This window comes from Aspergillus glaucus, assembly GCF_001890805.1.
Source record: "Aspergillus glaucus CBS 516.65 unplaced genomic scaffold ASPGLscaffold_9, whole genome shotgun sequence".
NCBI classification, from domain to species: Eukaryota; Fungi; Ascomycota; class Eurotiomycetes; order Eurotiales; family Aspergillaceae; genus Aspergillus; species Aspergillus glaucus.
In genome coordinates this window covers 103,092-118,952 of record NW_019170461.1, presented here as the reverse complement: position 1 = coordinate 118,952, position 15,861 = coordinate 103,092, and the positions used below count along the sequence as shown (strand labels likewise).

Below are 15,861 nucleotides of genomic sequence, written 5' to 3'. Positions count from 1 at the left end.
ACCTAGAGGTACTATGTTTGGATTAAACCAATAGTACGGCGTACTGCTGTCGGATGCACCAGCATCCGATATGTAAAGTATACGGAGCATAACTCGGTTGCACTGGCGCGTATGGCTAGGGCTAGGCGAGTTCGGAGATTATTGGCTGTCAACCAGTCCAATTGCTTATATCGAGGCTTTGTAGCCAAGCATGTACACATTGTCTCTACCTAATCTTATGAACACGGTACAGTGCAGAAATCTCACCATTGTCTACTTGTACTCGCCAGGTAACTCCAGCATAGCTGGCGCTGACTGAGATTTGTCAGCTCACACAGCAAGGATGCTCTGCAGGAACCCTGGCCGACCAGCAGCTGCAGCTGCAGCTACCAGCGCTTTCCTACCCGGGCGGATCTCGTCCTCGATCACAGCAACACTAGTCGAGGTTAGAATCTTCCCCGAGGACGAAACCGCCTCGGCAGCGACTCGCTCCACCGCCACTCCTTTTACCACGAATGCTGTCTCGAAGCCATTTCGCTTAGTCTCGCCTAGGTATGAGCGTGATCCGTATGCGTCGGTGACGGCATAGAAGCGCCAGACACCTGTTTCTGTGTCTCCGTTCCAGGAGACATACACGGTTGTTCCGGAGGATGTCTTCTGGGAGACAATGGCAGGAGCCTCGTTCGGGAAACCGGTCCAGTTGTACCGGAAGGCGCGGTAGTTCTGGACACCTTCACCCAGAAAGCCCGAGTCCATGTATGCGTGGAAAATGGGCGTGCCGTCGGATTTGTATTCAGTCACTGCGCCTTCAGAGCCCCAATTCACCAGCGCGTTGCCGTTGGGGAGGAGTTGCATGCCACCCTGCGACTTTGCCAGAAGGCCGTCCGGAGGCTGGAAGGCTTGCACGATGCTCGCTGTCCACGTAGCCGTGTTGACTCTGATGATCTTGCCCTGCGAGAAGGGATGCGTGTGCAGTTCTGTGCCGCGACCACTCTCCGTGCCATGCGCTGAGTTGTCGAATAGAGAAATCACCTCCGCGTCCTCATCCTGAGAGACAAAGCGCGCATGATGCTGGAAGCAAAACGCGACATTGGGACCGAGTTCAAAGTCCGAACGCTTCCCGCCCAATCGCCAGATGATCTCGCCGGTCGTCCCGTTGATTTTGTGCACAGAACAGGCATCGCGCGCGGAGATGAGGTAGTTGCCATCGCCGTCTTTGTCGACGGAGTTGATGTGGAAGTAGTCCCAGGCGTCGGAGGAGTTGTAGCCCGAGCCGGCTTGGCCGGGGTTTAGGGGGATGATAGCCTCTGTTTGAGTTAGTTCTGCTCATCTTGGTAATTGGATGAGGGCTTCTTACCATCAGGAGAGATGTGGTCGAGGCTCGCCCACTCAAAGAGCAATTCACCAGTCACGATATCCAATTCTGTTCGGTCAGATACTCATCCAAAACAAACGAAGTGACAGTACACACCCTGAAAAATCGCATCCACAATCCACTGCTGCTCAACACCCCCACCCCACTTCCCCAAATCCACCGGCCTCGGCTGATAAACCTGAATCAACGCCGTCTCCTCGTTGATCACATGAAACTCATGCTTATCCATCAACTTATGATTCCCCGCCCTCAACTCCCGCACCGTCTCATACGACTGATCCAAAATTGTCGCATGACCGTGCCCATGTCCGTAATTCGGATTATGGTCCCCTTCGAAACTAAAGAGGATATCGCGGCCTTTCCATTTCGCGGCTTGAAAGTTCGTCGCCCAGATTGAGTAGTATGTATATCCCGACCAGACTAATTCGCCAGTCGAGGTGAGGATGTAGGGTCCTTCCTGGCGTGGGCCGTGCTGCTCGGTGCTTGTGTCGGGCAGGCCTGGGAAGGGGGCTACGAATAGGTAGCCCTTTTCCACGTCCGGGGTAGCGGGGATTGTGATGTTCAATCGCGGGGGAGCGAGGTCCGGGCGGGTTTTGAATTGCCAGTCTGCGGTGGCTAGCGGGAGTGCTGCGAGTGCTGCGGCAGCAATTGGGAGGAGTTTCATCCTGGTGGGGATTGGTGTTCGCTGGGGTGGTTAGCGGTTGTTGGGGACATTGTGTGTTGCGGAGGGTACATTAACCTTGGTGTGGTATTCTGCACTTAATGCTATTGTTCAATTGCAATTGGCAATTGTTTTGTCCAAGGAACTGGGTATGTAGTTGAAATGCTCGGTTACTTATAGTTCTGCTTGTATGTGTGCCCTAGGTTCAGATGGTGAAATCCCCGCTGGTGATTTCGTGCTGTGATAGACAGTACTTTGACATCTCCGCACTGCATGCACGTCAACGGGATTTTGATGGCATCATAGCTGTCGAATGACATTCCATACATACAAGGATAATAATACAGACGGCTGGTATTCCGTCTGATTTCAAGAGTAATGACAGCCGAGATCGGTGCCCAGAAGCCCTTCGTGTGTCTAATATTTACTCTACGCCAGAGTTAACAAATAGACTTATCTTGACAAAATGAATACAATATCATAATCATAACACATAAATCATAAATCAATTACTCCAATCTCGGTCCATGATAAAACCCCCTCGCATGCAAAAACCAATTCCCAATCCCAAGCACCAGCATCGCCCCAATAACAGCCGATGCATAATCTACCCCATTGACACCACAATTAGCCCGCACACATTAACACAGCACAATCAAAATCCAGAGAAAAGAGGGACATACTCATATTCCCCCCCGTAACCGGAAAACTCGCCGGGAAACAGAAAAACACCGTCTCGACAATCGCCCACAGCACGCATACCGTGTTTGCGATGTAGCCGATTACATTGGGGACTTTGAAGACGCGTTTGGCGGGGAGATAGTCTGTGCCGCGACGGCGGAGGAGGAGGAGTAAGGCCGGGATGGCGAAAGAGATCTGTGCGATTATTACGGTTGTGCTTATGAAGGCGTTGAATGCTTTTGTTATCAGTCATCTGATTCCCATAGTGAAAGGGGAGGTTAGGGTTAGGTTGAGGAGGTGGGGCTGGATACCGGCAGTTGAGCAAACATAGACAATTCCAATTAACATCACGGTAACACCGTTCGCCACGAGCGCGTAGATAGGGACGTTCATTCCCTCATGGACACTACCTAACCATCTTGATCCGAAGAGTGCGTCGTCTCGCGCGAAAGACCATGTCATTCGTGACGCGGTTTGGTGTACGGCGTTTAGCGCGACGCAGGAGACTGCGAATAGACAGGCCATGAAGACTGTCCCGGCGATGGGGGAGTTTGTGGCTTGCATCCAGATTTTGTATATCGGTACTCTGCACTTGCCATTAGACTGCATACTTGTAAAGCAGAATGAACAGGGTAGAGGTGAGGGGAGTACCCAGTAGGATCATCCAACACCGCCGCAACATCCTTACAACTATACACCGCGGCAATGGCAAACGGAAACGCAGTCATGAATGCAATCAACACGGTCACCATGACAGCCCTGGGAACGATGCGTTCCGGCTCGAGACATTCCTCAGCTAGGTGCAGTGCTGCGTCGAGACCCGAGAGCATGAATTGTGGTGTTGAGAGGCCGGTTAGGTAGGCGATGGCGTTGGGCCAGCCGTTGGAGCCGTTGGTCATTTGTGTCCAGATGGCGGTGGAGTCGATTTCTTTTGTGTCGGGGGAGAGGATGGGGCAGGTTATTGTGATAACGAGGAAGGTTAGGAGGGAGAGGATGACTTTTGTTAGCTGTTAGCAGATATTCTGGGGTATGTTGGAAATGGGGAACTCAGGTACAGCCGACGTTGTACACCCAGAGGGTGCGGTTCGTCAAGAAGATGTTGTAAAGAACAACCAAGATGTTCAACAACTGGTATACCAAGAAACTATGCCAACTTTCCATCTGATACCCCGGCTGCCACCGTATAACCATCGCCATCAACGCCTCCGTCGCAGCAACCCCAATCGACGCGCCCAGCGTCACCCACGAAAACACCGCCGCCAACCCACACCCATACGACAACCCCCGACTCCATTTCCTCCCCGCCAGGATAGACGTGAAATGGTATTGCCCTCCAGCCGTGGGATATACACTCGCGAGTTCCGCCAGGGTTAATCCAGTGCAGGCCATTGTTGCGGCGACGGTGATGATGCCGTAGAGCAGCGAGACGGCGCCGCCGGATTGGATGGCGATGGCGAAGCTGGTGGCGATGGCGATCCAGCTGTTGGAGATGTTGTAGCCAACGGAGATGATGTTGAGGATGCTGAATTTGCGCTTCATGGGGGTGGAAGGGGGGAGGCCGGTGACAACTTGGCCGGTTGCGAGTTCGATTTCGGGGGCATTGCTGGTCTTTTTTTCGATGTCCATATTGTCTCAATATGGTGTATAGATGGTGTCTGCACGAAGTACAGGGCTCTATAAAACCGACATAACCCTTATCACCCCGACATGGTATTAATATCAACATGATAACAACCACGCTTATCACCAAGCAATTCCGAGCAGCCCTGTTATCTGCCATCATGATAGGAGCAAGACTCCTCATACAGCGGAATCATCGCGGAATTATGTCCTTCATTTTCTTCTGTCTGGCAGGTGATAGACACTGGCGCCTTGCGGGGGGGGCTTGTTTCCCCGCGAATTACCCTTTCGGGTTGCATTGTTCTGGATGTCGTCTCCGCATCTCGGAATGACAGTGGAAACTGGAAGTATATCACGACGTAATGGCCGTTGAGAGGATGAGTATTGTTTGGGTTTTGATTCGTGCTGTGTGGGTGATATGCGGGCCTGGCATTCTGTAGATGTATATACTAGAGGTTACTGGATACGCATTGGTTCTATGCTCGGTAGTCAAGCATTTTCATATGCTCCTGAGCGGAATGGTTCTTGTGCTTCCCCGCAATTGCTGAACATCTTCAGTGACTGGCCGGTAGTAATTCTGACTGATTCGAGCATGAGTGTGACACAGAGAGCAACTGGAATCGAGCGAATCAGGAATTCGAAAAGCAATGACGAGTATATTCAGGCAATTGTGTTGAACCGGAGTCCGGGGATACAAGTCAGTGACTAGTGCCCGGAGCCATTCATTTTATACCGTTCAGTTGTTGAATCATAGTACGGTAGCACAAGAAATAGACTGAGTGGCATGGTGTTATCCAAGCATTATTGTTCAGCGTTTTGACTACAATACCGACTTGCAGAGCCAAGACTGATAAGGGATAATCATTCATCCATACTACAGAACGATCGACCATTAAGAGGTATATTTGCAGTCATAAAACAATAAAACATGAAACAGGATCATTAAATACGCGCCGTAAAAAGGAATAAAAAAGAATAGCCACCCGCCTCCTAGCCGCTGTCCAGATGCCATGCCCGAGTATCCTAATTATGGAACAACGACCGAGACCACTCCGGCGTTTGATTATGTACGTATCGCATCGCGGACTCGGGACGGGGACGAAGAAGCGAAATCATCGTAGTCTGGTCGAATCATCGATCATCGGCCATCGAATCGATCGTGGACGGTCTAACACATTTCACAGCACTCGATGCACTCGAAGCAACACTCGCAGGATTCCTCGCACAGGAAGCAGCAGCACAGGGTGGCGATACTATTGAGCGAAAACATTAGCCACTCATTCTATTCCATCAAACAGAGAAAAAAAAAAAAAAAAAAACTCACCAAGCTGTCAAGCATCCACGGTCCTTCTTCTGCGGCGGAGGAGCCTGCTGGTACTGCATCTGCTGCTGGAGGCTGTCAGTTGCGAACGGATTATTCGAGATTCAGAATCAACATACCGGAGGGGGGTACTGGGGGTAGCCCTGCGGAGGAGGATAGCCGCCCTGAGGATAGCCTTGAGGGGGGTAGCTGGTGCAGTGTTAGTGATCGCTCGAGTAAACGAAGCTGCGCCCAACGCGACAACGCAACAACGCGACGGGCTTTTGTCGCGCATAAAGCACAGAACAGAGAGAGGGACTCACGCCTGAGGAGGTGGGGGAGGACCGGCGTAGTACTGGTTGGCGCTCATGATGTTGGTAGGTGGTTGCTAGAGAAAGAGAACTGAAGATAACAGTCAGCATCCCGACAGGAACGAAGGAAGCAGCAGTATAGCCAATAAGCGGGGAAGACGGACCGAAGAAAATGCCAAGTATTCGCTGCGTCTAGTCGGAACAACAAGCAATACAAGTATCGATAGTTTAATCTGTACTTCTTGTGAGTAAAGGTGTTAAGTGGGAAAGAATAGGAGAAGAAGTCAAGGAGATTCCTCTGTTATTATTCTTCTCTTCCAGCCCCGACTAGTCCGGTTCGGGCACTCCATCGTACCGTATTTTTACACTGTTTGGGACCACGGGCCATGGATCGCCCATACCTTTCTTTTCAGCGGTACTCTGTACTTTCTGTATTTCTATCGATGTACTTGTATTCTATCTCCATCTCTATCACTAGTATCTATGTTCTATGTTCTATGTTCTATGTTCTATCTGTATTCTCTGGCTATATATGTATCGTACGGTATACCTACTGTATCATATGGTACGGATCAGCCACAGCCCTACCGGCACCCCAGCCACGGTGGTCCTCTGCACCGCCACTAATTGGCTGCCACTCTCCGATCCCCGGCTCTCCTTTGCCTGGAACTTCGGAGTAAGAAAAGAAAGAGCAAAACAAACCATGGCACTGTCGGCAACCAACTCATCACATTTATGATTCGCTGCCAGTCAATATTCACGGCTATCGGAATCCCCCCGATAACTCCGAACTCAGCCACGGGCCGACGCCACAACCATTCACCGCCGGCGAAATGGTGCTGCCTGCGTTTGCCGGTAAAATCTGCTGTAATGATACTGAAAGTAAGTAAGCACGGTCCAGGGTCTCTACCGATCTACTTCTATGGTAGATGGTCTGGCAGAGAAGAATATATTTTTGTCATGTTGAATTCTTATCCCCCTGGAAGGAGAGAGAGAGCGAGAGAGAGAGAGAGAGAGAAGAGAGCACAATGCTACAGTCGCGTTCTTCAAATTATTAGATTCCATGAGCTGAACGAGTCTGGTTCTGTTCATCACACATCAAGTCGTATCTGTTCTGTTCTGTTTAGACCTCAACAGGTCCGGCTGAAAGTCGGCTATCCGACTCCGGTGTCGTGCCGATTGTCCCTTAAACGGAGAAGAGTGTAAAAAAAAGAAAAGAAAAGAAAAGAAGAAGTCGTCGAAGGAGTCAAGTCGAAAACAAATGAAAAGTGAAGAAGCCAAAGGCCAAGAGGTATTAACATGGCAGTGCCACGAAAAGACGAATGAAAGAAGGAAGTCAAGTCAGGAAGAGTAGAGAAAGAAGAAGTCTAAAAGAGAAGATGAAAGTAAAGAAAAGAAAGAAGAAGAGGTCATCAATCGTATCACATCGCAAGACTCTCAATCTCGGGAGGAATTTGCGGAGTATCAAAGTAAAACGGGGCATCCAACGACAGATCCAAGCCCGTCGCGGGCAAGGGAGGCATAGACACATCATATCCCGTACTCATCAGGGTCGACTCCAATCCCGAATTCACATTCTGATCCGTCTGGGGCATCGACAATTCGCCAAACGCCGTGTCATCCTGCAAGGTAGGGACAGGCGCGGCAGCAGTGGCAGCAGTGACAGCAGGAGCAACAGGGGCAGCAGTGCTAGTAGCCAAATCCTCACCCAGTCCCTCAGAGTCGAGATAGTTCTGCGCATTCTCATAGACAATCTCCTCCTTCTGGATCATCCAATGCTTCAGAACCTCCATGGGCGGGTGATTCCCGCCGCCCTTGCCACCACGCTTCTCACTGTCTTTTCCACGACCACCCCGACCACGTTGGCAAGGGTTAAAGTGGGTACGGCGCAGATGAGCAGCCGCGTTGTAGTTGGCTCCGTAGCGCTTGCCGTTGCGGCAGGCCTTGCAGTTGGCCAGGAAGGTCTTGTCGGGCGAGATGTCAACGCAGACCCACACCTTGCGAACCACGGAGTGCACCCGTTCGATGTGACGGCGCAGTTCATGCTCGCCGTGGAAACCATCAGGCTGGTCGTTGCACATGTTGCAGTACGTCTTGGGACGGGGAGGGCGCTGAATTGAGGCCTTGGGGATGGCAGCCACCTCCTTGGCGGTACCATCAGAGGAGGAAATGCGGATCATTTTGTGCTGCTGCTGGGGCAGCTGGGGCAGCTGGGGCAGCTTCGGAGTCTCCTGGGGCTGCGACTCAGCCACACCACCGTCGCTCGACTCAACCTTGGGAGCAATAGGACGAGTCCCCTGCACGATCTGTTCTTGCGTTCGACGTGCAGCCCTCGACTTCTGAGAGGCCGAAGAGCCATTGCTTTCAGTGGACATGGAAGGCTGCATGTCCACTGCAGCGGAGGGCGATGAAGAAGACATGATAGGAACAGCTGTCGCAGTGTCGGTGGTGATGGCGGAGGGGGCAGAGCTGGAGAAGCCAAGGGGAAGAGCAGGTGTGAACGAGGTAGCGAAATCAGCCGAAGTAGAAAAGGGATAGGTGAGGGTGGAGTCCAGATTGGATTCGCCCGATGAGTTGAAGCGGAACATGTCGACAGCATCGCAGAGGGACTCTGCTGTATTCGTCCGACTCATATCGACGGCATCGGCCGACTGATCGGTGTAAGCAGGCAATCCATCGATGTTCGTAAACACCTGGGGAGGTTCCTGCGGCTCAGCGGCCAAAGCCTGGGAGAGTGCAGAGACCCCAGTTGGACGCTGGACGTCGTTCAGGTGTTGCTTGGTGTATTCGGCGGGAGTATATTCGCTGACTTGGTCGAAGCGGGGTTGCTGGGGACAGTGGAATCCATAAGATGGTTGCATTCCAGGAACCGAAGAAGTCAAGGACTGCCAATTCGAAGCAGGCACCTGCACTGTGTGCGAGCGAACCATAGCCGTATGTGATCCAGTCAGATTCGAGTGAGGAGAGCGGTTGTAGTGATAGTTGCTGGCCTTCCGAGAAGAAGATGATCTGCGCAGAGGCCGGGTGGGCGACACGACGCCGGCGGGAGAGGATGCATTCGAGAGGTCGCGCGTCAGGTCAATGACTGGAGCTTCCGGGTTCTGCCAATTGTCAATCCAGGGTCTGTTGGCGGGATGACGAGAGTGATGTGATATAGTAGTATAGAGTGGGGAGAACATAAAAGTGGCAGTAGCGCACGAGGCAGCAGGAGGCGGATGGAAGAGGTCAAGAGGGGAGGAGACCAGGATCACATACGGTGGCACGTCGTTTTGAAGGTGGAAGCCCAAGATCGGGGAGAGTCCTTGGAGTATCCGGTCGAGGCCGTTTCCCAGAGTTCACCAGATGACAAGCACCATTGTCGAGGAGGCCCGGCTCGGGGGCGGAATGACCACCTTCACAGCCGGTGGTGGAGACGAGGAACTGGCCGAGGTGCTGACTCCAGAGCTGATTCCTTTGCGTTTCAGGAAGATCCGCATGCTGGTCCATGAAGACGGCGCGATACCCGGAGATGGCCCTTGTGAAGAGGACTTCGTCGGCCATGACAGCCATGTTGTACATGCGGTATGGTAGTAGTCCGTAGATAGGGTCCGCTATCAGTACCAGAGATCGGTGGTGGGGTTTGTTTATCTGTTTATCTGTTTATTTTGCGCAACGGTCAGTGTATGCGATGGAGAAGAGGGGAGGGTACTGACTGTAGCAGGTATCAAGATGAAGACTGAGATTGTCGAGAGGTCGAGGGGACGATGAGGTGTATGGCGAGAGCTGAGTGTATATAAAGAGAGGAGGAATGTGATAGATGATCGAGGGAGAGATGAGATGATAAGATAGACAAGAGAGATGGAAAAGTATAGAGATGGATGAAGAGATATATGAATAGTGTGAGGATAGAGAAGTAGATGAAGAGAAGGAATGACAGAGAGGTCAATATATAGAGAGACAGTTGAGCATGAGTTGTATGGGAGGATGGATGGGGAGAGGAGTGGGCGAGGATGAGGTTAAAGTAGACCACGCTATATACAGTACAGAGGCATCGGAGTATGGAGAAGAAGAGGCATGAATTATCGTCATCTTGATTATTATTATTATTATTATTATTATTATTTTATTATTATTTTTATTTTTATTTTAGTTCCGGATAGATTCATGAAACGAGAGTCTCTGTCTTCACCATTTCCTGCTTAGTCACCCGGTCCTCTGCCCAACTTGGCACTAAGTTGAAAAGGTACTAGTGCCAAACGGTCAACTGACTTACCTCATCAGGTTTAGTATCACGGCGCATTTGGTCCAATCCGGTCAGCCGTACTCTTTCCCCAAAGGGTTAGTGGATAATTCCCAAAGTGAGGCGACGAACCGGAGAGCGTCTTGTCAACTTCCGGACGATGTGTTGGTTCTACTTCCACGGAGAGACACAGAGAGATAGCGATTATTCATCCAGACTAGCCATCAGCAGCCACTCACTAGATTGCGCCTACAGCGGCATCTGAACTTGGGCCACTTCCTCGACTCTCCGGCTGCCACGTCGAAGTGGTGCATCCATCCTTCCTTCATCTGACATGATTCCCTCTCGTTGTCTCCTCTGTGTTCTCGATCTGCTACGGAGTATCCGTACTCTGTACTATCCATTTGGCCGCCGTTGTTGAATCACAAGCCATTGGTACACTCGCACTTTTGCAGATGACGAGCTAGCCGACATATCCTCCTCTAGGTGTTCTCGGTTTTGAGTTCTACTAAGGATGCAAACTCCGTCGTTCGTTGACTTGGTCAATAACAACGCGATTTGGGTAGACATCTTGTCTGCACATGTACATCTACAACGGACGAGAGAGTCTGTACTCGATCCGGCCCGCCATCCATACGGAAGGGTCCCAGGGCTCTTTCTTCTGCGCGTGACTGTTCCTGGCCGTGCTGAACATATGCTGCGTTTCTCTTCGTACACAGCGCACAGGTGGAGTGTCATTCGTAGTTTCGTTATCAGTACGGAGTACGGAGTACTAAGATGGAATACTCTACGGATTCGGCAGAGAACGGAGATGTTACTCCGGTTGTAGCGCTGCCCCTCAATCCCGGTCAAGCGTCACGTGTTGCACGTGATGGCCGTACAGAATGAGTGGTCGAGGGCTGTTGACAGAAGATGGCTCCAGGGGTACATCCTCAGATACAGAGGGGTACAGGATACAGATACTCCCATCCACTCACACCAAATCGCTCGTCCCTCGACGTTTCATCGCGATTCATCTGTCTGGCATCCACAACCATCCACTGACCCTCCATTCCCCTCCATTGTTCCCCTCCATCCACCGCTAGTTTACCAGTCAGGTCCCGTCAACTGGTCACCGCTCCTCTGCAGAGGCGCCCGGGATTACTAACGCCGGGCCCTCCAGACGCAAGACGCAGGACGGAGCACAGGAAAATCGTCAACCTGACACACTTCATGCACGTACTTTTCTTTTCGGCCATGAATAACTGGAGAAATGGGGCCATTGCTGGTTTCTTGATTTTTCTCGCTGTCTTCGGGAGTTAATCGTGGAAGGCGACCGAAAACGCCAGTTCGTCAAGAACGAGTCAGGCTCACCGTTATCGCGATCCACCGTAGGACTATGGAGTACGCTACAACGATTCGAGACTAGGATGTTCCTGGCTCCACGGGGCCTGAAAGGGTCATTCTTCCATTGCCAATAGTAGCCGGAGATTACTCGACGCTATTTTTGCAGTGGCACGACGTCCTGTGGACAGAGGACTGTCTGTGCACGGATGTACTCCATACCCGATGCATAATTGTCTCAACAGCAGCATGTCCCATGTACAGATACTCCGGAGTACAGACAACAACATACTCTGTACAGAGTACTTGTACAACTGCGGCTGACATCTGAAGAAGCAAAACGTCAAAAATAGATCTGGTTCCTTCTTCTTCGGGGTAGATACAGAACCCCTGAATCTCCCCATATGATTGGTCCAAGTGGTTCGAAAAGGTTAATTTCTCTCCACGGGTCATCATGATCGGCATGACTCAATCCATTCTTTTCGATCGAAAGCGCATCCGCGTGAGAAATCTCGTGGGCGAGTAGAACACACACGGAGAAGCACGGAGTACGGAGAAATACGGAGAACAAACACCTCGACTCCAGGCCATGGGCTGATCCCATATGGCATACGGCATACGGCATACGGCATACGGCATACAGCATACGGACATCCTGCGCATGTACCGGCGTCATATGGCGTACAGTACTCCTGCAAATCGCCCTCAAGCTGACGAGGCCCGTCTGACCACCATGGTGGCTAAGTCCGTGAGCCTGGATCATACGAACAAATACTTGTACTTAACGAGTTTGTCCCGTAGCGAGCAGCGATACAGATCGTAGAGATCACAGCCCACTGAAGTGTCCGAGGTCTGTGCTATTCGTCCAGCGGCAGTGTTGTCCTGCCTACTTTTGGACGGGGACTTTGTAGGATATGCCCAAGACAGGGTCTAGAGTCCAGAGCTTTCAGATCGATGCAAAGTCTACTTGTGTCTTGTTATTGAGATAATTGAATGGATGGATTCGAGGCCCGGCGCTGTCGCTCGACATTTGCTGGATGGCCAACACTTGCGCGATAGACAGATGCTTTGTTGTAATTCCCATGTCCTATCTGAGCCCTTGTACGCTGTAGGCATCGATGATTTTGAGAAAGTCATCCCCGAGCGAAACGCCGTCTCGGCCTTATCCATCACTGAACATGCGATAGACTGATCATATGTCCCTGGATGATTGACATCGAGACAGGCAGACCATTTACACCCTGCTATGCTGCCAGCCAGTCAACATCGATTCACCATCTCGTTTAACAGATGCGTCAAGCTGTCAGCAAGGACGCGCAGAAATTGTGAGGCAACGAATAAGTTCCTGGTCGGGAGCAATCAATGTTTCTATGGCCACGATGGTAAGCATTTGCGTCTTTCAACGTCTACGTTTTGGATTGGTAGTAATTCAACGATATGTATGACAGACTATCATTCGCATCAGCTGTGTCGCACATTCATGTGGCTTCTAATGCCTTTCCTAGCAAACAACTCTGTCGACCAGGCACCTCACTGGATCGCCCGGTTTCAGCGACCATGTCAGTGACAATTTTAATCGCGCATTTCGAGCATGGCTCACTCCGTGCCTACGTATCGCGTGCCGCTTACTCTTGCTGTTTACGCACTTGACGACTCAAATATCATTCCGTTCTAAACTGAATCTGGTCGGGTGCTACAGCCTTTACAGCTCTCTGTACGGAAACCGTTATCGATAGTCGAAACTATCGATAACCGACTCTACTTCGGCTGTTAATCGCAAGATGTTTCCGTCTCTGTTTGCTATGACCGACCGATCTAGATCTGATCTACATTGGTCTAAGCTGGAAGTCTGCGGAGTAAGGGTACTCCGTAATAGGTAGGTAGCTCTTACTATTGAAGGTGCCAGGATAACTACGGCAGGACACTGGATAGACAATTCTCAGTCTCGGCCTTATACTGGATGATCATTATGTATGAGGATCAGTACTCCGGGCAGTCGAGTCATGACAATAGTGCTCGTGCCCGTTGCGAAAAATCGCCGAGCCTAGAGTATTATGCACTGCTCAGTCGAGTACCGACTCAGGCTTGCGATCTCATCTGGTACCTGAGTACATACGGAAACCCTTCATTTCCACATTTTCAGTCTGAGGCATTCTTACTCGTTGAATCCATGTCCGAAAGTCTATTGAGTCGAATACCGGACACGGATATTAAGCACTATTCTGGAAACGTTCTAGAAGGGTCCCGGAATCCTACGAGTATGGGGTACTATGTCCGGAGTATCCCGACATTATTTAGGATGGCATATGACCTCGTGTGTGTGTGTCCGAGCGAGTCATGGCGTTAATTCTCTATTGAGATATCCAGTGGCGATGTCATTCTCTGAGATATCACACTCATTGAAATGCCCGTGCCCGTTAAATATTCCCTCAACGGGGTATATATGTACATGACGACGTTTGTATGGTCAGTCGACAGAGCAGCACGGCCATTCTTTTACTCGGCATCATTCCTACGACTTAAGACACCCTCCGTGCAAACAAGAAAGTCCCTAGAGTATCCATAGATCCTCCACCGTGGCCGCGCACCGTGGACGCGCACCGTGGACAACTCGACCAACCGGACAGAACCGTTGCCATCCACCGTACTGGAACAGGGTAGAGACGCGCTTGACGTCAGATTGCCACTCACCATATACCATATATATAACCCAAGACAAGAATGTACGTGTAGAGTATTCCTCGGAAATATGCTGAAAAAGAACATGCTACTATGATATGAGTACAATCCTGTATATGTTGATATTCAATTAACGACACCACGTGACTATCGCGTGTTTGATGGGCGGGACACCACACCAGCCACGTCATAGCTCTCCTCAAACTCCTATTCTACGGAGGACTCCCTGAATACCTTCACCATACCACTCTTTAATCACCTCTGAATAACCGACATCATGACCGACAACACCCTCTACCTCTACACCTCCCTCACAGCGGGCTCCTCGCATATCGTCACCGCTACCGCCCGTCTCGAAACCATCCTTAAAGCCAACAAGCTCCCCTTCCGCGCAATCGACGTCGCGACCGACGATGCATCCCGCAAGCTCTGGGGTCGTCGTTCGCGCGGTCGCAAGTTACCGGGTCTCGTCAAGGCGGGGATGATCGTTGGTGTACGTTCCTTGGAACAGAATAAGTTAAAAAAACATGGGGTCTAAAGGATAGGGGCTAACGACGCGCAGGATCTAGAACAAATCGAAGAATGGAACGAATACGGTGAACTGAGGATGCAGGTTAATAACGTCGAAGCGTTGGACAGTTTCCCGGCCGACACGCCTGCATCTCTGACTGGTAGTTCGGCGACGACCCCCTCCGCGACGGACCCCAATGCACCCCCGAAACAGAGCACCATTAAGATCCAGTCTCCGCCGTCGAAGGAACACACAAAAGACGACTCGATTACCGTCGCCATGCGCCAGGCTAGCGAGGAAGCTGCGTTGAAGGCTAAGGACAACAAATCCGGGGCTGGACCCACGGACACTACTACTGCTGCTACTGCACCTACATCTAACGCAACAGCTGCACCCGCAGCTGGCACTGGGGAAAAGAAAACCCCCGGCGAAGAAACTGTACGTCGGAAATCGATCATTGGCGAGATCGCAGGGGAAATCCAGCGGCCACGCCTCGTGCCTGAGAATGCTGCGGTTTCGTCTGCCAACCTGCATGCTGATAATCCTGCAGCTTTAAGGGAACATCATCGTGGTTCGATCGTGTCGGCGACGTCCAAAGAGGAACGGGATCAGGTGGCGCAGGATCTGAGGAAGTCGATGTCGGGGGGTCGTCAGGACATGCTTGATGCGTTGAGACAGGATCACAAGGGCGATAATGGGGAACAGAGGCCGACGTTTGAGACGATTGAGCAGGATCCGTTTGAAGATTAGCTGTAGGTGCTTGGGGTTACGAGGGATGATTGCATTGTATTCTGTATTCAGTTTTAATAATAGCAAGATACCTGTTTATTTTCTCGCTTGGAGATAGATCGGAACGGAGGATTTCGTTCCGATGACGAGTACATGTAGTGTTTGACACAACACAGCCATCGAGGCCAAGGTGAGTTCATATATGCCCCTATTCTGAAGATGTCACTGATCTTTGTATAGAAGCATAGTCTGCTGCAGCAAGAGATCTTCATAATGGACGTGGAACTGCTGCTCAGCCTGATTTACAACGTCAGACGACCACAGGAGGCACCCTCTGGACTGCCTCAATTCGTCGAATGAAAGCAGCCTTTGCATCCTCGTCGTCGACGCCCTAGCAGAGCTTCTTGTCCGGACTGCAGGTGAAGTGGTCGCTGTTGGCGTCCAGCTAAACCAGGAAAAAGTTATAATAACTT

General features: G+C 51.1%; 5 protein-coding genes across 5 annotated transcripts; 1 reads left to right on the top strand and 4 right to left on the bottom strand.

Moving 5' to 3' along the window:
- Window positions 1–309: 309 nt before the first annotated feature.
- On the bottom strand, window positions 310–2,018 carry ASPGLDRAFT_66111 (arylsulfotransferase family protein; the record flags this gene model as incomplete). The annotated part of the gene is made up of 4 exons (XM_022548982.1): window positions 310–338; window positions 384–1,286; window positions 1,337–1,402; window positions 1,451–2,018. The coding sequence occupies 4 exons, from the start codon at window positions 2,016–2,018 to the stop codon at window positions 310–312; spliced, it is 1,566 nt and encodes a 521-aa protein (XP_022401223.1).
- A 506-nt stretch (window positions 2,019–2,524) lies between these two features.
- On the bottom strand, window positions 2,525–4,322 carry ASPGLDRAFT_66110 (putative choline transport protein; the record flags this gene model as incomplete). Its single annotated transcript, XM_022548981.1, has 5 exons — window positions 2,525–2,622; window positions 2,699–2,932; window positions 3,008–3,282; window positions 3,348–3,693; window positions 3,752–4,322. 5 exons carry the CDS (start codon window positions 4,320–4,322, stop codon window positions 2,525–2,527), a joined length of 1,524 nt encoding a protein of 507 aa, XP_022401222.1.
- An 805-nt stretch (window positions 4,323–5,127) lies between these two features.
- On the bottom strand, window positions 5,128–6,225 carry ASPGLDRAFT_46423 (uncharacterized protein). Its single transcript, XM_022546443.1, has 5 exons — window positions 6,092–6,225; window positions 5,940–6,018; window positions 5,757–5,826; window positions 5,641–5,705; window positions 5,128–5,569 (listed from the first exon to the last, which is right to left on the bottom strand). The coding sequence occupies exons 2-5, from the start codon at window positions 5,984–5,986 to the stop codon at window positions 5,485–5,487; spliced, it is 267 nt and encodes an 88-aa protein (XP_022401221.1). The 5' UTR covers window positions 5,987–6,018; window positions 6,092–6,225; the 3' UTR covers window positions 5,128–5,484.
- A 976-nt stretch (window positions 6,226–7,201) lies between these two features.
- On the bottom strand, window positions 7,202–9,695 carry ASPGLDRAFT_1450430 (uncharacterized protein). Its single transcript, XM_022541840.1, has 3 exons — window positions 9,620–9,695; window positions 9,183–9,562; window positions 7,202–9,028 (listed from the first exon to the last, which is right to left on the bottom strand). Exons 2-3 carry the CDS (start codon window positions 9,483–9,485, stop codon window positions 7,349–7,351), a joined length of 1,983 nt encoding a protein of 660 aa, XP_022401220.1. The 5' UTR covers window positions 9,486–9,562; window positions 9,620–9,695; the 3' UTR covers window positions 7,202–7,348.
- Window positions 9,696–14,121: 4,426 nt separating this feature from the next.
- On the top strand, window positions 14,122–15,674 carry ASPGLDRAFT_1449686 (uncharacterized protein). The gene is made up of 3 exons (XM_022541836.1): window positions 14,122–14,641; window positions 14,711–15,578; window positions 15,629–15,674. Exons 1-2 carry the CDS (start codon window positions 14,426–14,428, stop codon window positions 15,407–15,409), a joined length of 915 nt encoding a protein of 304 aa, XP_022401219.1. The 5' UTR covers window positions 14,122–14,425; the 3' UTR covers window positions 15,410–15,578; window positions 15,629–15,674.
- The last annotated feature ends 187 nt before the right edge of the window (window positions 15,675–15,861 follow it).